This window comes from Convolutriloba macropyga, chromosome 5 (genome assembly GCF_964194025.1).
Source record: "Convolutriloba macropyga chromosome 5, txConMacr16.3, whole genome shotgun sequence".
NCBI classification, from domain to species: Eukaryota; Metazoa; Xenacoelomorpha; order Acoela; family Convolutidae; genus Convolutriloba; species Convolutriloba macropyga.
Genome location: NC_134472.1, coordinates 45,638,687 through 45,665,518, shown reverse-complemented (window position 1 = coordinate 45,665,518; position 26,832 = coordinate 45,638,687). Strand labels below are relative to the sequence as shown.

Genomic DNA, 26,832 nt, shown 5'->3' with positions numbered 1-26,832 from the left:
ATCCAATGAGAACATTGGGTCCAACAAATCAAAGAGCGCATATCAGGGGACGTTTTGCGCATAATTTTTGTTTCCTGACAGAAAAATTATAAAAAGCGGATCACTTTGAATGCTATGAAATTAACAAATTTTCTAAGTCAAATAAAAAAATTCCAAAATTATTCTTTTTAATTGCAAGGAATCGCAATTCTTGCTCCAAGAAAATGTAGTGGCCAAAATTTGGCAACTTACCATAACAAGTTTTCCTCAATTGTGTAAATTATTGCAAAAGCGGATCACTTAGGATAATAACGAGAGGAAAAAAAACTATTTTGTGTTCAAAACTGATAAGTGCGGTAGAGTTGTTGTGGACCAAAAGGAATCTGCATACTTTTTCCCTTCAATTGGAGCAAGTCTGTTTTCATCCGAAGGATTTGGATTGGTTTTAATGAGGGCTGCTAGTTGTGGGTCAATAGGAGTTTCTTGTTTTGGTGTAAGCACTGTGAAGACTGCTACTTTTGTACCTGCTGGTATGGTCGCTTCGTGAGAATTAGTGTTCAGGAACGAAATCTGAAACTGATTTTTGTCATCAACGCGGTTCAATGACGATGTAATGAACACTCCGGAATTTTGTTCGAAGAAATCGAAGGGCTCTATAATACCAATAATGTTTGCTAACTCGAATGTTTTGGACGCACAAAGACAAATAACGAGGTCCTGTTTACAAGGGCCTAATGTTGTTTTCGTTTTTGTGTAAATGTTGAAAGTTTGTTCTTCGTGTCGAACGGATTTCTTTCTATCCGTTTGTTGTATTTTGTTAAGGGTAAAAATTAGATCGGGCGTTAGAAGTAATTTTCGTTTCATGTCAACCATAAGATTGTTCTCTGACAAAAATGGGGCTCCTATTATGGGCTCCTACTGTCTGCAATTTGGTTATAAATTCTCATCGGCAAGGCATTAGTGAAAGAACCAGTGTCGACGAGAGCGTCAAACTTTAGCTTTCCTATTAGAATTTGAATATAAAACAGGGGGTTTTGCTCCTTTGATTTAATCATGGTTGGGTATAATTATTTTTTTTTTATTTTTGTAGAATTAGAATAATGATTGACCGCACTAGAAGATTGTTGTTGCTGTTCGAAAGGTATTTGCGTGTTTCTCTGCGGTGGGTTTCTGTACCAGCACAATTTTTGATAATGACCCCTTTTGCCACAGTTTCAACAGATTACTCGTCCGTTTCCTCTAGAATTATACTGACCGCCGCGGTGGTAGCCACCACGGGAATGGTAGTTCTGTTGTTGTTGGTTGTAACTGGCTCTACTCTCATTTTGAGTTGCTTTGTCTTGTTGTCGCTGTACTTCCGTGTTTTTCAGTTGGGAACTAATTTGTGCTAATTGAGAAACAATTGCTTGTTGGGTTTTCTGTAGAGATTGTTGCTGGGCTTGTAGAAAAATGAAATCTTCCAATCTAGTTGGCTGTGAATTGATTTCATTAAACGCGGTAGCAAAATCGTTCTCAGTGACTAGTTTCTCGATCATTATAATTCGCGCTACCCTGTTGCACAAATCATTCACTGTCATTGCTTGCTCTTCTATTTCGTATAATTTTTGTTGGATTGTCGCTGGCATTCCACTTAAGAACTGTTCTCTTACTCGTGAAATTCGTTGATTAACTGGAAAGACTCTGGCTGCTACTCTTTGAAGATGCGTCAAGCAATCCTCTGGTGTGGCGTACTGTGTATTGAATTTTGTTTCCGGAAAACTAAGACGAAGGATTGCTGTCTGGTCTGGATTGATATATCGTTCTCGTAACTGTCTCAAAGACACTTCGAAATCAGTTCTTACTGCATTTGGCAGCTGTTCGTAAAATTGTAGCGCTCCCTCTTGTAATCTGAGATGTAGGAAATGATATCGGCGGCCGTTTGGAACTGCAGAAAGACCAATGGAACTTCTAATTTGTCGTTCAAAAACTGCAAAATCTTCGGAGGGTAAACAGCTAAATTTAATAAAGGGTATTGGTAAAGACTGATTACCATGAATAGGGGCAAGATGCATAGCGACTCCTGCTGCAGGTATGAATGGTCCCGGAGTTGGTGGTGCGGGTGGTTCTGGGTACTGCATTTGCAAAATGTTTTCCGGATCCAATCGAAAATTTGTAATTTAAATGAAAATAAATGAATAAACACTTGTTTGGCGATGGTTAAAAGGAATTACAATTATGTCAGATTTGTTTGTTGCATTTTATTGAAAACGTTTATGCAGAAGAGAAAACGTATAGCTTTTGGTGAGTTTCAAACCCTGAAAATTATTTAAATATTTAGAAAACTTTCTGCTTTAATCTTTGTCGCTATGTTATATCTCTTATTTTTGAAGGTAAATCTATTCCTTTTCACTTTCTTTCTTTGCGTGCGTTTTTGGGTAAAAGCAGAGTGTTTAAGCATCTTTTAATTCAATCCCCTTTTTCAACTGTCTCTTATTCTCAACTATTTTTCACTGCTCTTATTTTTCACAACCGCTATTATTCACTGCACGGATTGGCTCTCCTCTGGTATAATACTTTCATATATGCAATATATGGTACCTGCGTTTAGTCTCTTTCAGAACTGAAGAACATTTGGCTGAAGAACATTTGGATGAACATTCGGGAACAGACTTGCAAAAGTTCAACCTGGGTTCTCGGTTGTTTTAAAATAAATTCCATGGAGATCAAGGACTTGCAGAAGACATTCGATTTTGAATTATTTTAATTTTTCTAATTGAGGAACCCAGTTAACTTTTGTCGAGGATATGAATGCTTCCAAGAAGGTGACCATGCACCTGTAAGTATCTCTTTTCGATAAGATGTTAAAGGTTAAAGGGTTTAATTCTATTAAAAATGCTCTAATGAAAGGGTCAAAGTACACCCGAGCTACCTTCTCCAGTGATTCAAGGGGCATTAAAAATTAAAAGTACAGGCAAAGCAAAACTTGCAAGGAAATGCAATACGACAGATCACAGGCAAAGATGAAAACAGCGCCAGTCTACAATGCTTTTTGCATTTTTTTAAAAAAATTCATTTAATGCAAACAACGCAAAACAAATTGCATTAGCAGACAAAATGAGAGCAAAAACAACTATTTCCTCGGGATCCGCAAAAAGAGAAATTATTTTAAAAATATAGGTGATAACAAAAACAGCATCATCGGACTATAATAATGTCGAACAATCAAGATGAAAGATCACAAATAGAACGTGCAGTACCAAAAATGTCGAAGGTAAATTGCGAACACTGTTTTCACGGTAACAACTCCTAGTTACCAGTGTTGCTATGCTAGTGTTAGAAATTTACAAAATTCAATAAGTTTTCCGCAAGGATTCACAAAATAGCAACACTGATATCTAGGAGTTGTTACCGTTAAAACAGTGTTCCTTGCATTGTAGATTTAACGTTGATTTATCTTCACTATTTGACCTTGAATCTCAGACATGAGATCAAAGTCCCGAATCTAACACATCAGATTAATATCTTGCAATCATGTACCATAAGATAGAGTGAACTTTTGGAAGCTATCATACTCTGCGATTTTAGTCGAACTGGATAGTTTGCTTCGAACAGCTTCGAAAAACAACACAATGATTTCCCTCCACACAAAAAGTCGGGCTTGCCTGACAATTCGCAAGATCATATTATCAATTCACAAGTATTCAGCGTCATCAAGACATTGGATGTTGGCAATTTTTATGGAGCTTCTGTGGGCAGCAGAGAGAGTGTCGGTCGTTTTTTTTATCAGACTTAACAGACATTTCAATAAAAATGACCCTGGGGTGACATCTCAGTCAAATTTTGGAAATGAACTGGAGGGCCTATAGGATTGATGTCACTGTCATGCTTGCTGATGCTTAACGACAGAAAAGCTTTTGTCCACGCTGTGCCTGACGACAGAAAAGTAGTCTGAATCGTTGAATTGCTTCAGCTTTTTGACTGCGTACCGCGTTCCATTTTCGCCGTCAGGTTTAGAAATTAAATTTGGTGCTCAGCAAACATGTTTTTGCCCAGATTAACCGCGGATCGCATGCTAATTAGTGTCGATCATCTCAGCATCGCACTATTTTAAACATAGGTCTACCCCTACTGTTCCATGGAAGGTTTCTGTTGCATAATATCAAATATTATCAATAGTTGGAATTTGGCCAATTAAACTATAATGCATGATTTTTCAAGGACGGCTTTTCTGTTAAACATTTTCTGCATGGCTTTTCTGTTAAACAATAATGTTCACTAACTAAATTGTTCTTTCTGCTTCCGTAACACAATTTCGATTCTCTATTTACATCACTTGGAAAAATGGTTACACTACGGAATTGAAAACAGTGTTTACGGAAGCGTAGTTATAACAATTTCTTGTGATCATATTTATGCTGTATCTAGCCCAAAAAAAAGTTTTTTGTCCTCTTTCTTCTATTGACCTCAAGCTTTCCCGCGTCAATAGAGAACGAGAATTCAAACAAATTGTGTTATAAAAAGACTGCATGCAAGGGCCTCTCTTTTAAGTTTACTTTAACAGTAAAAACAACTGCAACTTTTTTAATTACTCTGAATTTTACTTCTTTTCTTTTCATGTTAATCAATCTCCTTAGATCTGGCGACATTTTAAAAAGATCCAGGGCCAGTTTTGTCTCAAACTCAGACCCAAAATATATTTCAAATTGCGCAAAAAAAACTGAAACTTCTTTGCTTGAATTGCCAGAGCATCTCTAAAAAGACTTTTCACTTGAAACAGATGATAACAACGTACACCAACTGTATTTTTTGTTTAACGGAGACCTGGTTAACGAATTTTGAGGAGGAAAATTTCTGCAATCCTCTCTAGACGATTATGTATGCTTGCGCAACGACAGCTTAGCATCGATGCCTAACAATAAGAAAAGGGGGGAGGAGTTATGGCACTAGTTCCAAAACATCTGTCGCCAAAAAAGGCATGATCTAAACAAATTTAGCCCACAGTTTGAATCGATCTGGATAAATCTCACCATCGCAAATAAAAAACAAGTTTTACTAAATATTTCTTACTGCCCGAAAAAAAAACAATCTAGCTTGTTTTTAAATGATTTAGCTTTAAAGCTTGACTATGCTACCACTGAAAATAAGCAGATAATTGTGACAGGCGATTTCAACATTGATTTGTTAAAAAAAGGGAGAACGAGAAATACTGTGTACAGTAAGTACACCTTATGGACTACAGGTTCAGAATAACGAAGAACAAAAAAGAGTCTCCAACGACTGAAAAACTCAAACCTTAATTTATTATCTCATATGTGAACCCAGCTTATTCGAAAAAATTTTCGCTTGTGATACTAACCTAAAAAGTGACCATTTTGGTGTTTAAGGAGTTTTTAACTGCTATGCAAAAACAAAACAACCCCGATTGATTAAATATATTCATGACAAGAGCAACTATAAAAAATCAAGCTACCAAACATCTGTAAGGGACTTAAATTGGTCACTTTTATATAACAAAAACTTGAACCCATCTGAAATGGTTGAAGTTTTTGATTATCTTCTAGCGCAAGTACTAAATTACCATGCGCCTCTCAAAAAATGTTATATACGAAACAATAAAAATAGTTTTCAATTGGCTGATAAATGGCTAACTAGAAAAACTAAGTCTCTTAAAATTTCCAGAGACAAATTTTTAAACGACGAAAACTACAAAACATTTTTTAAACTAAAGCAAGATGTTTTAGAATCAGAAACAAATGATTTCAACAAATTTTACGCAGATCTCATTGAAGCTGCGGCAACGGACAGGCAAAAGTGGCAACTGATAAATGAAATACGGAATCAAAGAAAAACGCAAACGGACATTAAATGATTGAGAAACGTTTTCGGAGACTACATAAAGGAGATTATGAAAATGGAAAACCTTCTTAATTTTCGGATTTTTTCAACTTGGCCTATACAAAGGACCAAAAGTTTACAGGGGCCTAAGAGAGAAAAACAACCCTTCAAAACGAACATTCAGTTTCCGTTTTGTCACAGATAAGGAATGTAACGACGTCTTCCGTCATCTCAAGGTAAGTAAACCACAAGGCCCTTCATCAATACCAGCATGGGCAATTAAAGATGCAGCGTCGGAACTTGTTCCACACCTGTCATTCATAATAAATCAATCAATCAAAGAACTAAGTTTTCCAAAATCTTTAAAGAAAACCATTGTAATACCACTTTTCAAAAACGGAGACACAGGGGATCCAGACAACTATTGACCAATTTCACTCACACCATGTATATCAAAAATTTTTGAAACTCTTCTGAGAGACCAAATTGTAGATTACCTATGAAATGAAAATCTGATCACCAAAACGCAGTATCGATTTAGAAAAAGATTTTCAGCCACAGATGCAATCACGTACTGTACTGAGTTTATACGACCAGAAACTGATAAATTTAAATATGTATCTGCTGCCCTACTGGATTTATCCAAGGCTTTTGACTCTATAAACCACAAAATTTTTGACGAAAAATTATATATGTTAGGTCGTCTAGGCTATAAATCAAAAATTTTTTGTCTCATCGCGAGCAGCAAGTAAAAAATACAAAACATTCTATCGGATCCAGTTGAACTCACAAGAGGAGTTTCTCAAGGAACGGTCCTTGGTCCACTGCTGTTCAATTTATACATGAATGACATGCATAAATACCTTGACAACGAAACAGAGATTATTCAATATGCAGATGACAAAATCGTTCTCACATCCAATACCTCAATCGAAGATGGCAAAAAAAAATTTAGAAATGGAAACACCAAAGTTAATTACCTTTTTCCAATCAAATGAGTTAAGTCTCAATGCCTCTAAAACAGAGTTCATAGTCTTTAGCAAAACAAAACGAACTGCCAATACACAAATGGTTGTTGACAATGTAGTCATTGATGAAAAAGAGGCGATCAAATACTAGGCGTCCTTATTGATATATTATTAACTTTCCAAGAAAAAGCAAAACACATACTAAAAAATGGCTGCCGGTATTAGGACTATTTATACAATAAAAGGAACAATTCCAGACAATATGAAAAACTGATTCTCAACGCATTAGTGTTGAGTCACATACATTATTCAGCAACTACCATTCAGTCTATCAACCAAAATCTTGTTCTAACACTGGACAGACAACTTAAATGGGCAGTTAAAGCTAGCTTCTTTAAGAAAAAGTTTGATTCATCTAGAGATCTAAAAATAATTCAAAAAATTCTACCTATGCATTATCTTTGGAAATTAAAGCGAATTAATTACATCTGGAAAATTAAAACCAGCCAACTATCAGCATTTGATAAAAGCAGGGGCCGTGAACTTAAAACCTGGAAAATAAACAAAAATGATAGAACTGGACTCGAGTACTGGGGCTATGAATTCCAGCTCAAAACTAGAAAAATTCATTCGTTAGAAAAGCTTTACAGAACTGGAATTCTTTACTTTGTCTCTTAAGAAAAAACGAAAATAAAAAAAATTCAAAAACCAAATTTTTAATCATATTTTTGAGGAATTTAAAAGAGACCCTTGCATGCAGTTATCGGATTGTTTTTCTTGGAAAAATGTAAGGTTTAAAAACTAACTTTTCTTGGGTTCCAATTCGAATAAATAAAATTTTTTCAGTAATGACATTGCTATTATTATTGATACTTTGCACTGCCATTTTGTTTTGCGCAATCTACTTATTTGTTTTGGCACAGCAAAATTGGATTGAATTCAGTGTTCTTTTTTTAATTGCCTTCGTTGATTGCTCTAGTAAAATATTCATTTGCTTGCAATTGTATGCTTTGCTGGAATAGGTTTTTATAGCAAATAAGTCGAACTTCCCATGTAAGTTTCAGTTTCGACTGATTTGTGGCGACCTTCGTGAGTTTTGACGATTTGTTATTCCAAGCGCTGATCTTTTTTGGGTATCTCTTGTCCAATAAATAATCGTTTTTGTACTTTGTGTCTTAGGAACCTAACAGTAACAAAGTTCTTGGATGTCGACCATTTATTGTTGAGCCAGGATCACAAAATAAAGGCTACACCTTGATGGCGCATGCTGTCAAATGTTCGTTCGATTCACGTCCCCAGCAACGGGCTTGCCCGTGTACGCGTGTCAAGTTCCTCCAATTCCGTGCTCTTATACATAAGACTACCGCGCGACACAGCCAAATTTTGAAGTCGACCTTTCAAATGTCTCCATCAAGAAATTATACACACTAAATTATACATACAATCCACCAAGTCTGTTTCAGTACTGAAAATGGTATATTCAGTTTTCAGCTCAAATTTAATCCTCTGGCTTTGATGTTTCCAGTCAATTTTTTTCTGATTTCATGAAGGGTCAGGGCTTGCTAGAGAGACAGAAGCACGTCCCCGAAAAATAAGCAATTAATAATGGAAACAATAAGGAGAGCAACAAATGCATGAGGTATACTCAAACGCATTTATTCAATTTATTTTGAAATTTTTTTCTCTCCAAAAACAATAATTTTTCAGGGAAATAATTATTCACCTGAGGGAACTATAGTGCAGAATGCATCCTTTCCAGAACAAATTGACGATATCTCAAACGCGTTATGCAAGAATTTGGCCTGTGTTTGACTGACGAAAACTTTGATTCCATATTTGAGGTAAATTTCCAGTCCAAGTGACAGAACTCCAAGTTGGTTTCCCAATCGCCCCCTGCAATAGGATATACTGTACCCTGTTCGTTCAGCATTCCTGCGAAGCAGTTCACACGTTTGATGTAATGTTATATTCCGTCCATGAGAGTTGTTAAGTTTTGCTTGAATTTTTGGATAAATAATGAAATGAGAAAATGCAAATATTGTAACTGATAAAATCGAAACCAAGACGATGGTACCTTTATCCATTTATGAGCAGTTTGTGCTAATACATTGCACGTAACTTGATTCAAGAAAAAAACTAAGTTGTTGAGAGAAAACAATTACAGCTAAATTGTCGCATTTTATCATACAAAGCAATATTAAAATGTACGTTGTTCATTTGGTGCGTAAAAGTATTCTCTCTTTTGCAATTGTAAACACAATAACAATAAATGAAGCTCATTTAGTACTTAGCCATTATTTTTCGTTCCAAATTGACCAATTGAAGCTTATAATATGAGATGATATGGTTGAAGGTGGCACTTTCCAGTTCATGGTCACAGGCCAAAAGGACATGTGATCAGACCCAAATAGACAAAAATTGATTCGCTCTCAATTTTTTAAAACTGTAAATAGAGCAGGCAAATTGAAAGATTTCAACGGTGACAGACAAGGAAAAACTGAGAAACTTAGCCGACATCTTAATTCTAATTTGTCCACAAATCTGATTCGTCAAAATATCACTACTTCGTGCAATCCTTACACTTGATGCAGGCTAAAAAAATTACGCGTCACGCTGACTGACTGAAGCGAAAGAAAGAATGAAACACAGCACCCATTTTTCTCAAAAAATGATTCAAAACCTCTGTTCAGGCGGCAGCCAAGCCATTCACCCCTCACACTTAGTCAAAAACTTCTTAAACTCTTTTCTTATTTGATTATAGGCCATGATGACATAATATCTGTGGATTAGTCATTTATCTTGAGCAATTTAGAAGTTTGTTATTGAATCACATAATCAGCGGAAGTGAAAGCTGACCTTTTTGTGCTGGTATTTGTCTTTAGCGGATAAACAAGTTTTTAAACTCTAAATTATGTAACAAATAAACCTGTACTTCCTGTGATCTGTAAATTTGTCATAAAGTAAATTTTTTTAGCCAAGCAAAGACAAATGGAAGCTTAATAGGAAGATTACGGACGAAGAGGGTCTCGGAACTTTTTGAGCCTACCATCGCAATAAGCAAAAAAAATGTTTTTGACCTTGAAAACCTATTTTGCGGACGGTTTTGTAATGCAATCTCTAAATACAAGGGAATCAGTTCAAAGGCTACCTTGTTGGCAGGACCAGATCCACTGAAAAATCTGATTGGAACAAAAAACATATGTCACTAGAAACGGGTTGTTACCTGTCTTTACAGAGACTAAGCTACAAATCGACCGGAAAAACAATTAAAAAAGAAGCTCACAAAGATCATAAATCCAAATACTTTTTTGACTTTTTTGAAGTCAAATTCTAATAAATCCAAATATGAAGCTCATAAATCAAGCTCACAAAAAAATGACGAAGCTCAAAAATGCAAAAAATTTTAAAATATTTGAAAACTTTTTGTTTCAAATGTCATAACAGATATAAGATTTCAAGATAAAGTGATCGATTATTATGCATCACCTCAGAAAACCAATTGGGCCTGTCATTGATGAGACTAAGTCACGAGAAAACAATATAACAAAAACAAGTAGAAGCCAAAACTTCACAAACAATTTTACAACACAGTTTTCAAGGCACTAAAATCATATGATGCTTTCTGCAAGAGCTGTCGATCATCAACTGATTCTCATCTGAATATCAATGGGGTTTTCTATATGAAAGAACTACATCAAATGACAACAAAAAGAAATCCGAAACGTTAACAGTAGAGAAGTATCGAATTTTTTTAAAAACTAAATGAACCGAGCAATCGGCCAAAACATATAACTAACCGCAAAAAAAAGTTCGAATTAACAAAAATAAGTCAGACTTCTTTTTAGTGACACTAAGTCACATGGTGACCAATATCAAAGCAGAAAAAAAATAGTTGAAAAAATTTTCCTTTAAAAAATAAAATTTTGGTTTGAACGTCACTAAAAGAAATAGCTATATACTGAAAAATTTAAAAACTTAATATACGTCTTGAGGAAGCAATTGAAATCTATCATTATCAGGTATATGTTGTACTATAGCCAAAATAAAGACAAGCATAAGCAAAAAAAAACTAAATTTTGCGAGAAAACAGTGTCTCCGCCCAAAAGCGCAAACTATTCAATAGTAACAAATAAAATATTCAGATACGCCTTTTTTCAAACCTGTTAATTATGCCAACTAAACCTATCTTCAACAGGACTTTTCAATAATGTGATAATTCGACAACCTAACAATTACAAAATTTACTCAAAAAATATAAAATTATGCTACAAAAAATTGAAAACTCGTAGTGTTAAAACCAAGAATGCATTAAGTGAGTATAAAATGGTTGCAGACATTAATTTATTGGCTAAACAGAAGTGGGTTTTTTCTTGAAATTACTGAGAGTACGCTGAAGTTGAGAGAAATAAGAGAAAGTAGTGGCAAATTTCAAAAATTGGCTGACATTTTCTTAAAACAAAAGTATTCAAAGTCCTAAGAGTCATTAGATAACAACTGAAAGCATTATCTGGTTACACAAATCTTTTGGGAAGCCATATTGATCACTGATTGGGTTGATTAAGTCATTGCACTACAAAATATTTTCAAAAAAATTATTGCAAAGCATAAGAAATCAACAAAATTTTACGAAAGCGGTTGGTGAGAGCTATAAAGAACACGAGCTTCACTCTGAGACCGTAAAACATGGTCGTTTGGTTTTCATTTTTTGTAAATAGTATCAGTCAATAAAAGAGCACTGATTTGAAATTCTTGTCAGCAATATGCATAGGAATCGGTATGCGGAAATATATTTTTTAAAAAAGCCGCGCTCCATTAAAATCTAAAACTTTTTAATCGTATGGATCCATGGTGAGATCAATATCAGCTCTGATATTGCTGCGCGGCAAAAAATACACTCATTTTTTCACATTCTTGCGAAATAATCATTTTTTTAAATAAAATTTTCAGTATATTAACAATAAATAAGGCAATTCGTTTATTTAGCGAGACTAAATTTGCAAAAATCTGTCGAAATTTTGATTTCTGAAGACTCTTAAAACCAGCGGCAGGGCAACCAGCTCTCTCGTCAAGCGTGCGATGAATATGGATGCAGTTTTAAGGTGTCTACTTTCAGCAAATTTGGTGAAAGTTGGCCAGAAAAAGCGTATTTGGTCCTACTTTTGATGAAAAAAGTCTGATTTTTGAAACATATAGCATACATGTTAGCCAAAAAGCTCAGATCGAACAATTCAACAACCCCCAGCTATTTTAAAGATAAGATTAATAACACTACCGTTAATAATTTCAAAATATTATGGCAAAATTAACAAAAATTTTATTCCATATTCTACGCTGGAGGAGTTTTCTGATGATACCATGCACAACTCTCTACGTTGATTATATCGATTAGCCAAAATTGTCAAAACAAAAAACCCCAGTTTAGTATATAGTTCCTCCCCCCACTAAAAGTGGGATGGGAACTAAGAGTTGGAAAAATGAAATATTTTATTTTTAAATTATATCTCATCTCTCTCTGTCTCTCTCTCTCTCTCTCTCTCTCTCTCTCTCTCTCTCTCTCTCTCTCTCTCTCTCTCTCTCGCCCTCCCTCCTCCATCTCTCTTCTCTTTCTCTCTATCTATCTCTCATCTCTCAATTACTCTGTCTTTTCTGATTTTATATTTCAAGATGCCTCTTACAGTTTCAATGGAAAGGAAAAACCGAAAAGTTCACTGTTCAGAAGTTTTTTTCTGTTTATGTATTTTACGGTTGATGGGCTATAAATCTTTCAAAAAGGTCCGTTAGCATTTAAAAATAACGTTTTTCATTTTCTGTAAACTTGTTTAAGTTCGTGCTTAAGAACTGATTATGGTATGAATGCACGTGAAATTTTTATATTCAACTCCTATCAGTCAAAAAGTCTTTCGCTTAAATTCCATTGAAGTGTTATCTCCCTTTTTGCAAAAATGGAGGCCAATTTCTCAGACGGATCTACTTTTTTCTAACCTATTTTTCCATGACAAAACTTTTTGTGCCAAATAGATAATGTTTTTCATTTTACATAAATTCGTTGAAGAATATTTATCTGAAACAGGCTGCACGCCAAACCATCCAAATTAAATATAAGCATTCGAGTTTTTTGAATTAATGCTGTTACATTGAGCAGAGAAAAATTTAATCAGTTATTAAGAGCTTTCATGAACGTATTTTCTTTGTGTTTATTTTATTTGTGTTTATTTTTCAAATGTGCATAGATTCAGCGGACAAAAACTACCAAAATGTGAGCATGTGTCGCAATAATGTCGCTATAAGCAAAACCATCCAAATATTATTACATGTACAGCATTTATTATATGCACTTAAAGAGCGCCACGCTTTGCCATCAAATAATAATCCCTTAGCAACTGCCTTAGCAGGAAAAACCATTTAACTATAGTTTTTGTCAAACAGACATTGGAAATTCGTGTTAGCAATTCGTGTTGTTTGTGGTAGCGTTTTTATGCATTTTCTGTTGGCGTTATGAAAAATTTCGTACTACATAATGACTATGTTAGTCATCTGGACTTGAATTCATCTACAAAAATTTCCGTGAGTGAAATTCCCGAAATTATGGCCAAAAACTATCCTGAAATTTTTGCTGATTCTCCTAAAAACGGTACTGTGAACGTTTTCCCGAAACATTTTCCCCTAGTTAATCAAACGAATGTTCGGAAAGAAGTTTTCGACTTCTTTAAACAATCAGAAAGTGTAAATTACACAGAAGGTTTTGTCATTTTAGATTACAAAACAGACTATTTGAAATCCTTTGCTTGCGATAGGGCATCCGATGCCTTTGACTCATCACAAAATGATTCGATCTTGTGTTGCGAGAAGAAAACAGTACGTACACTGCATGTCAACATCGAACAGTCTGAAATTACGCTGGCGATTCAAAGTAAAAATAAGGAAAATTCGGAAAAGAATATTGTTCAGAACATTTTAGAGCAACTATCAACTCTTGATTGTGTTTTTGACTTCGCCAAATCAGATTGTTCATTCTTGTTACGGATTCTTGTACTGGTAACTTCTGACTCAAAATCTTCAGAAGCAAGCATATCCAATCACGTTGAAATGGTCAAAACTAATTTATTGGAGGAAATCAAATTTCGCAATTGGAGAATTTTGGATCATTTGAAAATAGAGTACACAAAATTCATGGCAGACAAAATGTGGATGACACCTGAAGATTTAACCGTTAATACACCTGAAACTACTCAAATTGAGATTGACTCAAATTTAGATACTGGGACAAACGTTGATGAGATCTCTTTTCGAGACAAAGTGTTTTGTATGCTTTTGTCTATGCCTAAGTACCGCACACTTGAGCTAACAGACGTTTCGCTTCAACTCAGAATCACAAATGGTACCAAGATTGAAATAACAGACACTAAGAAATTGAGAGACAAAATATTCGACGAGTATTTTGCTAGTTTTAACGAATGTCTTGAAATACTACCAAACATGGACCACTCCAAAGTAACAATCCTTGACAAAAGCAACCAAAATAGCACTTTGGAGTCGGCTGAAACAGAAACCCAGAAATTCTTGGGTGAATTCCGAGATTTTTGTCTGAATTTTGTTTCTACCATCAAACGCCCTACCGGCGTTTTATTGTACACTTTTGATAAAACGAGGATATCGAATATGTTCAGAGGTGAATACTCTGAAAACTTTGAAAGCGATTGGGTTTGGGCAGTCGCTAAAGGGTTGTACTTCTTTGAAATTGGTCGGAGGGCGAAGCAAGCTAACCTAGTTGATATCACATCGAAACCAAAGAAAGATAATCCGGAAAAAACAGTTCGGAATAAATTGGAACAAATTGTTTATAAAACTTCTCCCAATATCCACTATATAATTTGGAACCAATGGCTCCATTTCATGCGTCAAAATGTGGAGACGTGTTCAGGAACACCCTCTGAAGAAATGTTGAAACAAGGAACAGACTTCATCAAAACATACATTAAGTTTGTCATCTATATTCCAAACGTTGCCACTGAGGCTTTGATTCAATGTGTTTCAACACTGAAAAAAATTCCATCTATTGAACTGCTAACCGGACAGGTTTTCTTTCTTCTCAAACGGGAAGATTCGGGCAACTTCTGGCTGTTCCGGTTAACCCTGAATGCCAATGGGGATCGCCTTGAACTTCATGAGTGGAAAAGGGCATCTGAAATATTTGGAACCCCGGATATAGAAACGAGGGCCACGGCGAACACAGGGACAGAAATCTTAGAGGAAAATAAAAAGTCCAATATGAACTTCACGTCAGAAATCTCGAACGAAAGCAAAAAAGAATGCTTTGAGTACATTGTTTCTCTGCTGTCTGCTGACTATCTGCTGAAATCGACCGAAGGTGCTCATGGCCTGAATTTTGCCCTAATTTTGTTGCGCTTATTATTTTTGGCGAGGTAGGTTTATCATTTGTTGTACACTTAGAGCGGTGGTAAAATGCCGCATTCATAGTTTGGAGGAAAGTCAAATAAAGAAGACTTTCGTGCTCCTAAAACGGTGTTCTTGTGTGTACGATGTCTGATTGAATGCATGTACTATAGTGCCAAGTTTTTCCCACAAAAAATCTGTTCACTTGTATCCCTTTCGTGTTTAAATGGAGATTTCTATGCCCATGAGGAAACAACTTATTCAACTCCGCTAGAAGGAGCTCAATATAAAGATAAAAGACAAGATAAAACAATCAATCAATCATTGCCGCAAAAATTCCAGAGACAAACTCAATTGAATTTTTTAAGGCAAGTGTTCAAATCATCTGCCCAACAAACAAAATAGTTTTATAAAAACAGTTTAAAAAAGTGTTTTATAAACAGTTTTATAAAAACAAAGATTAAAACCTGATCACAGAATGATATTATATCACCATGGCCATGCTAAGATGCAACTTGATCACCAAGAGTTCTTCAGGAACTTTGACGGTCTCGATATTGTTATTTTAAGTTGTAATCCAATCGAAATGTATACTTTCTCATAAGAGGCCGATCAATTGAAACAGGCTAAATCCATTAAATACCAAAGCATAATTGAAGTTTCTCATTTTTTACTTCGATAATTCTCAAATCTCAAAACCAAAATTCAAAACGCATATAACAGATTCGATATGCTTCCCTCAGTTAGCTCAAATTCGTTTTAAAACCTGTAGTATTACAAAATACATGAAATTGAGATTAAATAGATGAACAAAAATACATTAAAAGGGGCAAGATTGGGGACAACACCAGGATGTTTTCTTCCCATATCGCAAAGAGTGAACAAATCCACTTACATGAAAAACGTCGAAAAGTTGCAACTGGAACATTCCAAAACTGTGAACTCAAAAGTATTAGACAACTGGATGCGTACGGATATTCTTCCTACGATACAACAAGTGAGGATTTTAGACCGCAACCCCAAATACCTGTGCCTATCAGGCGAGCCAGGCACTGGGAAGACTACAATGTTCCAAATAACAGCTCTGAGAGAATCAGCTAACGCAGATGTTACCAAAATCTATTTTGCAGTTCCAGAGTCCAAAACATATTTGCGAAAACAACTGCAAGACTTCGTTGACAACTCTGAAAATGACAACTTGAAACAAAAATTTGAAATAGTCGACCTCAGCAAATTCAATCCGGAAAATTTTTCGACTGAAAAATCGTACCAAAAACTTCACACAGCTGTTCTGCTAATTGATGAAGTGTATTTGAAATCTGAAGTGAACGAAACCCATTTAGACGAAAGTGCAATATGCAGAAAAGTGATCACAAGTGTTTTCCCACACTTCAAGAAAGTTTGGACATGTAACGTTCACCTGAACCAGAGGAGCCCTATGTGTTATTACAGCTTGACAGACTTTGAGGGCATCATAACAGAGACCATGAATGTTCTTTTCAGGCAACTGTTTCCTCTTCCCCCCGTGAACAACTTTTCTTTCTAAATTTGCATGAGCGTGAACAAACTAATGCCTTTTCATGCTTAATAAGATGTCAGGGTCTGGCTATTACAATATTTTTTACTATTATTAAGGTGGAATTAGGTGGAATTATCACAATGACCTTCGTCACCCCGTTTCATAGATAGTACTCAGAAAAAAATGCCTTCGAAGTGATGCTTTTCAAATCGACAGATCTCATAAGAATCAGAGCTCGGGGAGTATAAGGCTTTAATTGATTTTTAAATAAAATTCGGCTGTTCGCCCGTTCGGCTGTTCCGGTGTGCTCCCATAAAAAAGGGGTAAAATGACATCTATAAATGATTCTACTCTACCTGAGGGAAAAGGAAACAGTTGCCCTTTTCAGGAGCTCTGCTCATATTGGTTCACTGGCCACTTTGCTTCTTCACCATAATCAAGACCTCACAAGGCTTAGTGCACGACTTAGCCAATGTTTCTTGAGTTCCGAGTCAACAAAAAGTGTCAATCCAATTGTTTATCATGATGTTAATCAACTTACAAAGTTACTTTCGGCAGAAACTGACAGTGACACTTTGCTCATCGTATTCACTGAAAATTCGGCAGATGTTAAAAAGTATGATTATCTTCGAGAGACATGGGGTTCTAACTTGACCCTTTGCGAAGCATTGACCTCACAACCAGACCCTTCCTTTTCGGGATACGAAACGTCAAAAGTTAACCTTGTTTTCGACTTCCTTCAAATTCCCGACAAAGTGAAACACAAGCAAGATTATGGAAAGTTAGTCAATGTAATTTCTTTGGCAGTGACCAGGGCACGTTTCAGGCTACGCATATTCGTGAAAAAAGAATACATTAAAATTTTTAACTCTTTGTTCTCAGTTAGCAAGGATCCCTTCGAAAAGATTTTAATCGAAGCCAGAAACGGCGAGACAGATATTGACCTCTCCTTCTTGGATTCGCCGCAGATCACCAGAAATCCAGAGGACCGAATCAAGAAAATCAATAAAATAGCCCGGGCAGCAATTTTAGGACAAAAAGCGACGCTGTTGAAATTAATTATCGCCAAATACAAATTGTCAACTTTAACCGATCTGACTCTGCTGATGGGTTTGCATGGGAATATGACACGAGAGTTCCTAAAACAGTTTAACTCAATGGTTGGGAAGCGAATCGAGCAGTTGCTGAAAGATTCAGCTGATTCCATGAGTTTCCTGGACGAGCAGGGAAGGAGCTTCGACTTGATCCAAGTGGGAAACGCTGCAATCAGACGGGGATATCTAGGAATTGTTTCTCACTTTATCAAAAACATTTTCTGGATTACTAGAAGTAAATACTGCCATAATATACAACTATTTAAAACCGTAAGCTATCAAATTATATTACCAACTTTAACAGAACGCATTCGTGTTCATCATAGAGGGCAATAGACTCAATCCACCATAGCGCTCAACGGTATGGGGTCAAAAATTGGACAAAATCAAAGCTGGAAAGGTTCCCCGTGGTCTGGTACGCTTTGCCTCTGTCTAGCATAATTGAGTTTGATGGGTGCCTCTGGGGGCAGCGCGATTAAGTTCTCGCTCATTGGGGAGGTTCACAAGTCTATCAAAATCAACCTTTGCATACATTGTGTAAGAGCTGAAAACCCTATTAGAACAACCCTCAATTCATGTATATTAAAACTTGTAGATTCATAACCAGTGAGAAACTAGGAAAGTTTTCTTTGTAAAATCATCTGAATAGTAGGCAAAAAATGGCCTCTCAAAAATGTGTGCTGGACCATGAAACTAGAAAGTTACACCATGGTAAACGCATGAAAACTATGAAACAGCCCCTTCCAAGCAGGTACAAAATTAACAGGTTGGTCAAGTCGATTTCAATTCAGTTGAATCGGGGGAAAAGTCAATGTAATTATTCATTGATTTATTTCGCTTAGCACAGGAAATACATTCATTAGCATTCCTAACGATGATACCCTTAACTAGGCAGAGATTTGTGGTCGTTTGGTCAATTGGTTACTCATAATACTAAGAAAGCAAAGTTTTAAAAAATCATCTAATGCCACAAGACTAACGTATTTTCTATTCTTGGTTGTAATTTCTTAAAAAATATTGTGAGGAATTATACTCTAACATCCCTCATTTGTCTTTTACTGATTATATATATATATATATATATATATATATAAAATCAGTAAAAGACAAATGAGGGATGTTTGAGTATATATACCTCCCCCAACTCATTAGATATGAAATTTTTGAAAACAAAAACAATTGACTCTATTATTAATGAAATGCAATCTGTAGTGGTTTACTAAACATTCGAATGAGAAACACTTCGAATGCAATTTTTGAAGCTGTTGTCGAGTGGATTTCAGAACTTATGGGCGAAGATTACACCCGAAACTTTTTGCAAAGATCAAATTGTTCCCTGTACCATGCATGTTTTTCGGGTGACATTCGAATGCTAAGTTTTGCGATTAATATTATGGAAAACTGTGGATTGCTGAAGGAACAAATCAATTTGACCTACACACATGAAAAAAGTGGAGAAATGATCACACTTTTACTCATGCTATGCAAGAACAACTCGGATACACAATGCATAACATTGCTCCTCAACAAGGGATTCGGAAACTTTGACAATCCTCTGAGCTTCAATGGGAAGAACTGTTTACATTACGCGATTTGGTATGGAAACTTGGAAACAGTTCAAGCTTTGCTGTCGAATGATAGATGTCGAGAATTCCATTTGAAACAATTATATAACGGTATGTCTGCCATAGAGTATGCGCGTTCACTATCAGACGACGAGGCAGCGGCTACCAACCAATCATCAGCTAGCTGTGAAATAATACGTATTATTGAACAAAACTTGGACTAGCTCATAAAAAACAACAACAAACGAAGAAGAATTGGATAATTAAAAGAGACCTCCTAGCTTTTGTAAATTAAAACAATACTGCATTGAATATTTTGTGTTATTAAATTGATACATAAATTCGTATATCCCCCAAAAATTCGTATATTCCCTCGAAACATTCATTGCCTAAGTGAAGGAATCATCGTGATTCAACGCTAAAATGTAAGAAATGCGATGATAAAACATAAAGCAGCTAAAACTCAACGCTTGAAAAGATACCACAAAAATTATCTGAGAAATGCTGTGGAAAAAGTTTACTGCTTGGTAATGGCCATCTTACATTTTTAGCGGTGAAAATTAGTATCAGATTGCATAATTTCGCGGAAAATTTACGGGTGTATATGAAATCACTGTTTTGTGAAAGATGAAAGTTTAATACCTTAATTCTATACAATAGGGCCAAAAATGAAATTGGGGAAGTGGCTGGAGTAATAGATGTGGTGTAGATTTTCTTGTTGCTTCACTTTGGTTTATAACAAATAAAAACGTCCAATTCGACAGCGATATGTGGCGCAGTGGTAGCAGGTGAGACTAGCGTGCAAGAAGCTGGCGGTCCCGGACCCGTTATCTTCGTATTCGATCGAGAAACTTCCGAGGACTTTACTTCGATCCTGTTCGTTTTGGTCGCCGTAATTATCAGGCACGGAATATTGTGTGCTATTTCCCCAAAACGTCGCCAATATTTCGAAATTCAATTTTTGGTTTGGAATCATTTATGTCTTCAATTTCAAAGTTCCAGTTCATCATAATAGTTGGGGGCTTTTCACCACAGTCTTTGGCGATTATGGTAATACTGTGTTTAGTTCCAGGGAAAGAGGTCAGATCAATCCGGTGGGGGGCGGGTGATATGATTATGACCCCCTCCCCCCTCCCCCCCCCCTCCAGCAGAGATATGAACTACCCCTCACACACACACACACACACACACACACACACACACACGCGCACACACACACACACACACACACACACACACACGCCAGAGTGATATGAACATCAGGAGTGACATGCGTATCCAGTGGCATCATCCCAGTGCGACTATGTGATCCAGCGGGATAACGTTATCCTGCGGTGCAATGTGATCATCATCCTAATAAACAAAACATGCGGATATAAAGAATACATGCCGCAGGGCATGATAATACACGTCTAACAGCAAGCAAACACTCCAAATACTACTTCACTTGTATAAATCACTTCTACTGCCGAATATTTTCAATAATCAATCAGAAATTAACAATTATGCAGTTGGTTTCTTTCCTTAAGTAGAGTGTAGTGAAATTTTTTTTCTGTAACGATTAGTATAGCTATGATATGAGCTCTGATCAGAGCAACAAAGGCTGAAAGGCAATTCTGAACAATTTAAGCTAAGTCTTTGAATTCAATGCTGTTTTTTGACACTGAACAGACTTCGTTTTTTGTCTGAACTTAAACTTTTCATAGTAAAAAGTGACATGATCCTAATATATTCAGAGTAAAAGTAGAAACTGAGAAAGGCTGTGATTCAGCGCTGAGCTGCTATGTTACTATAATCTGGGTCGGTTCAAGTGTTCTATATAGCGGTGATTAGGTGCCGGTGATGTTTTTACAAAAATCCCTTGCAATCTTGTTCTTAGTCGAGAATTAACTAAGATACTGGTAAAATTTTGGGAGCAAAGCTTTTACCTCCAATTGGCGGTAATCCTAATTATTTTTGCAATTACTCGTCGGCTCGATTTATCATTTAATTATTTTAGTGACAAATTTAGCTTTCTGGCGCTCAGGATTATCAACCAAAGCAAATATTATAAAATTTGTTAAAGAAGAACAATTTTTTCTCCCATTTTGGTTTACCAAATTTAGCGTGAACCCTTTGTGAACGATAAAGAAAAATAGTAAAAAATTAACTGCAGAGAAAGTTTTGCTCAAACTTTATTAATCTGTTTGCGGCTTTAAGCGATATTGCAGATGTCACCAAATTTCCATACAACAAAATGCCATTCAGCTTTTACCACAACTTTGTCGCACAAAACTGTTATATACAAAATTTGTTGCAAACTGCTCTTGAAATGGCCAAGTAGACGCATATATTAAGACTAAAATTTGAATTCACATTTGTAGAAGATAAAAAGAATCGTTATGAAGCACTAATTCAATTCACCACCCTAGACACCACACGAGTCAAATGACTCTTAAGGAGGTGCCCAGAGAATCTACATAAACAATCGAAAACTAATAAAACATATCAAAAACGTCTTTTTTGTCTGAATACTATGTTCTATGATTAATTCCAACTGAATGAATTTCAATTTTATCTATTGTTTTGGAAAAAGATTTTCTTTAGCAAGGTAATTGATTTTTTGTATAACCGAAAATCTCATAGACTTCCTTTGGGTCTAGGTTTTGCGTGTGGTATATGGACGAGGGTTCTAGTGCACATCTTTGGGAACTCCCACACATCTCGGTCAGTAATGGTGTGCTTAAAGGTTGTCATGGATTTCAGGCCCTTGATTATCAAACTAAACAAAAAGCAGACATTAAGGAAATATAGCGTCCCCAGTGATTCTGGAATTTAAATTTTTATTGTGTAAGATCTGATAAGATGCTCATTAAAATATTTATCGTGTAAGCTCTCATCTGGTCTTACACGATAGAAGTTCTGCCCTACGTGAATTTCAATTTTTTAAGATCTCACAAGATACTTATCAGATCTCAAAAACTAAAATTTCAATTCTCCTTAATTGTTATCTTATAAGATCTGATAAGTATTAACGATTTCAATGTTGCTGTATAATGAAGTCTAGTTCTTATGAAAGCAAAAAAAAATGGTCAACTAGCCAACTACGAAACAAACAGATGTTTGTTGAGTCTTTTTTGGCGGCAGTTTTATTCTGAGTCTCAATTATGTTGTATGTCTCAATTTAACTGTCCCAGATAGTTTTGGTTTTCAAAAAAAAACAATTTTTTGCTTAGTTTGATGATCACAGCTTCAGAGAAAGCCCCTGATACTCGAATAACCTTTTTCACAAAATCAAACTTTTTCGAAAGTCGATATCGGATGACATTCCTCTTGTTGTACTTACACTTAAGGGTTGTATGCTGTAACTTTTAGGCTACAGAACATATCGTACCTAAAGAATTTTTATCACATAAGTTCTGATAAAATATAAGTCATAGTTTTCCAAATTTTTAGCATACAATATCTTTTAAGGTTCTTTTAGCATCTTACACCATAGACATTTTTGCCAGGCGGAATTTTTATCTTGTATGATCTGACAAAAGTAAACGTTTATCGTTATCAGACCTAATGAAAAAAATTTATCGTGTAAGAGCCGATGAATTGTCTTAAAAAGTCCTAGTCAGGTGACGCGTAATCTTATAGGTATTTGTAAGACACTTTGTGAAAAATCTGTAACATCTTACCCAAAAAAAAATCAAAAGTCCGGGGGTGATTTTCCCTATTCTTCCTTTTTTTCCCCTGACTTTTCTTAAGATTTTCTGTAGAACAATTTGGCGCCCACTTTTGCTGCTTTTTGTTGATAGCTAAAGTCAAGTCAAACATAAATATCAACTCATGGCTTTCCAACAGCCCTTGTGTGACTTAAATTACCAGCACTTTCATTGGTCAAAGAATAAATTTCAAAAGCAGCAATCAAATTTCAGTACCTGTTGGTTAAGCCACAAAAACTCATACTTTTTTGAATTGAATAAAATTATTGTTATTTGCCTGTGGAGAGTCCTATTGTATTAAATTGCGTCATCAATTGAAAAAAATTATCGAAAAAAATTCTTAGTCGGCTAAACGATAGACTTTTGAGTCTAAATCGTATGGGACTGTCAAAAAAATTTCACTAGGTTTTATTGTGCGTCATTTTTGGTGTTGAATTTAAGTTACATTTGTGTCAGATATTACTGATAACACATTAACAAACTCTTTATATTAATTCTCGCAAAATTGCTCAACAAAACAAAACCAACTTTTTTGTATTTGCTATATTGCAATCTTTGCACACCAGCACTTTTCTTAAGAATGACCTAATAGCAACTGCTCAAGATGAAAACGGAATCCACGTGCAAAAACAACTAAACAAAGGTCTAAAAACAACCTATGTTATTGAAGAACCAGCAGTTGACAAAACAAGGAAAAAACGCACAGGAATGCTTTGAGGAAAAATATATCTTCAACAGAAAACTAACGGATCAATTTGAACACTGAGTCATTCTAAAAACAGCTAAGTTAAATTGTTTTAGGCATGCAAAGAAACAATAAAAGGTTTTTAAATCTACAGAACAACATGACTTTGTGTTTAGAGGAACAAAAACAAATAAAATTTCATTTTTCTCATTTGTCTTGACCAATAATCATTTTCAAGTCGATATCGGATAATATTTTCCTTGTTGCTCATACAATTAAGAGTTGCATGCTGTAATTTTTAGGCTACTACTTGAGAGCAACTCTGAAATGTCTTCAATTTGAAGAACATGTCGTACCTAAAGAATTTTTTTCACATAAGTTCTGATAAAATATGAGTCATAGCTTTCCGAATTTTTAACATACAAGTTCTTTTAAGGTTCTTATAGCATCTTACACGATAGCTTTTTTTCTGGCAGAATTTTTATCTTGTATGATCTGACAAAAGTAAACGTTTATCGTTATCAGACCTTATGAAAAAAATTTATCGTGTAAGAGCTGATGCATTGTCTCAAAAAGTCCCTGTCAGGTGAAGCGTAATATTATAGGTATTTGTAAGACACTTTGTAACAAATTTGTAACATCTTACCCAAAAAAAGTTTTCAAAAGTCTTGGGGGTGATTTTCCCTTTTCTTCTATTTTTTCCCTGACTTTTCTTAAGATTCTCTACAGTAGACCAATTTTGCGCCCAATTCTTATTGCATTTTGTTGATAGTTAAAGTCCAGTCAAACATAAATATCAATCATGGCTTTCCAACAGCCCTTGTGTGACTTAAATTACCAGCACTTTCATTGGTCAAAGAATAAATTTCAAAAGCAGCAATCAAACTTCAGTACCTGTTGGTTAAGCCACAAAAACTCATATTATATTGAATTGAGTAAAATTATTGTTGTTTGTCTGTTGAGAGTCCTATTGTATTAAATTTCGTTATCAAAAACAACTAAACAAAGGTCTAACAACAACCCTTGTTACTGAAGAACCAGCAGAACAAGGAAAAAACCGCACAGGTCTGCTTTGAGGAAAAATATATCTTCAACAGAAAACTAACAGATCAATTTGAACACTGAGTGAATCTGAAAACAGCTAAGTTAAGCTGTCTTAGTCATGCAAAGAAACAAGAAAAGTTTTTTAACTCTATAGAGCAACTTGACTTTGTGTTTAGACGACAAAAACCATATGAAGTTTCATTTTTCTCATTTGTCTTGACCAATAATCACTTTTCAACTCGACTTAAGCAGAAACGCATTTTTTTTTTAAAAAGCAAAGATTTAATGGAGAAACAAAGCAAATTAGTTTCCTGACTAAACTTTAAAGCCCATCAAACTAATAAATATTTCTCAGTTTGCACTCTAATTGACATAACTGAAGTTTCATGAAAATTAGCGCAATTTTTACTTAACATATCAGAAACTGAAAAAGAAACCAGAAGGCTGTCTCACCTTCCATGCTTTACGAACAAATAAAGTCAAGGGTTTCCTATGAGAGCAGAACGAAATAAGTCAACAGCAAGATTCGTTGTTAGAAAAAAAGAAGCGGTAAACTTTCAATTTTCTTCAAAATTCTCCGATCTGAGTCTCATGATATTTCAGCAGCGAATAAAAAAATTTTCATTATGAAATTTAATATGACCATTTTTTTTATCATGACACCTAGTAGATATTTCCTGGTAAAATCCAGAGTATTGTTCTGAATTAGGTTTGAACATAATGAAGTCCAATTTTGTGCAAACTTTTGTCCAACTTAACTATACTGATCAGACTTAGAAATACTGATGCTTTTGCTTCTGTTTTACGGCCAAAAACCACTCATTGCTGGTTGAAAGTTTTAATAGGTGATGGAAAAATCAAGATAACTAAATGATGATTAATTGAAGGTAACTAAATAATTCAAGAATTTATAAGTCTTCCATCGTTTTTTTTATCTGTTTTGCTATTTAATAACTCCTCGCCCCCAACTCTGATTTCGATTCTGATTCCAATTCAAATTCCGATTATGAACTGACTAGCTTTCGTTATCACCGTTTCATGATTCTGATTCTGATTCATATTATCTGTCATCTCCTTTCAAGTGTTAACCTTTCCAATCGAGTCAAAGGTATCTCCGAATTCTTCATTAGTTCTATCAGCCGATGCGGATAATGTTCAAAAGGTGGTAACCACCCAAAGTGGAGCGGCCAGGGCGGTGGCATCCAGCAGGTCTCCCAAATAACCAGTCCACCGTTCACATGTGAAAATAAAAGGAAACATCCTAAGAGCGACAAACGTCATCAGGGTCAAATCCATCTGCAGTAAAAACAGAAAACAAAATTAAAAACACAAAATAATTTTTACAAACATTGTTAAAACTTTGGAGAGACAACAAGATCTCAAACAATGTTTGCGTGAAAAGACCGAAAATTGATGGGAAACAAGCAGGAAAGAACAATCCCAGCAAAAATCAATTGAATAACTCAAAACGAAATATTCCCCACACACAAACCCTCGGCCAGTACTACACAGCACCCCCAATTTTTGATTGTTGTGATCCTACAGGTATTAAACTTTTATCTGGTTTTAGTTTGTTCTGTAGTGGTGCACGTTATTTGCAACGTTTTAAGATAATATAGCATACGTCAGGCTCAGGACACATCGTACAAAAAAAGTTTCTCTTAACATATTGATCTACTAAAGACATCTCCAACTTATTATCAGAGTTAAACGGGTTCTCTTGGTTTTGACTAAACATGCTGAGCTTGCTATTGCCGTTCGTAAAGACAAAAAATATACTAATAAATATTGAAAAAATTCAATATCTCTTCCAATCATCTGAATTATAAAAACCACTGCTACACAAGTCAGATCTCATTGATTTCCGAAAAATGCAACACAATTTTTTCTGCTGACTGTTATCTTCATAGATTTTAATCAAACTTGAGCGAGCTGCTTCAGCTATCGCGTTATGTTTGAGCTGCTCAATCGGCGAACTCATATGTCAATTCGACATGAAATTATAAATTTTTGAAAATTCAACGTATATTTTACAACATTATTTAAAAGAGTGGAACCGAGGGAATCAAATTTTAAAA

General features: G+C 35.3%; 2 protein-coding genes across 2 annotated transcripts in view; one reads left to right on the top strand and one right to left on the bottom strand.

The window, feature by feature from the left end:
* The window catches only part of LOC142340034 (uncharacterized), a 62,825-nt gene extending 53,886 nt beyond the window's left edge, over positions 1–8,939 (bottom strand). Inside the window, exon 1 of the mRNA XM_075390432.1 lies at positions 8,485–8,939. Within this exon, the coding sequence (XP_075246547.1) occupies positions 8,485–8,845 (361 nt within the window). The 5' untranslated portion in view covers positions 8,846–8,939. The remainder of the gene's footprint in view (positions 1–8,484) is intronic.
* A 4,094-nt stretch (positions 8,940–13,033) lies between these two features.
* On the top strand, positions 13,034–25,976 carry LOC142340384 (uncharacterized). The gene is made up of 4 exons (XM_075390961.1): positions 13,034–15,129; positions 16,007–16,658; positions 17,063–18,003; positions 25,837–25,976. The coding sequence occupies exons 1-4, from the start codon at positions 13,257–13,259 to the stop codon at positions 25,974–25,976; spliced, it is 3,606 nt and encodes a 1,201-aa protein (XP_075247076.1). The 5' UTR covers positions 13,034–13,256.
* The last annotated feature ends 856 nt before the right edge of the window (positions 25,977–26,832 follow it).

Excerpts from the sequence above, each read along its gene's own strand:
- LOC142340384 (XM_075390961.1), top strand. The coding sequence starts at position 13,257 with ATGAAAAATTTCGTACTACATAATGACTATGTTAGTCATCTGGACTTG. Across the intron at positions 16,659-17,062 it reads ACCATGAATGTTCTTTTCAG|GAGCTCTGCTCATATTGGTT; the intron begins GCAACTGTTTCC and ends TGCCCTTTTCAG. Across the intron at positions 18,004-25,836 it reads CATTTTCTGGATTACTAGAA|TGTTAACCTTTCCAATCGAG; the intron begins GTAAATACTGCC and ends TCTCCTTTCAAG.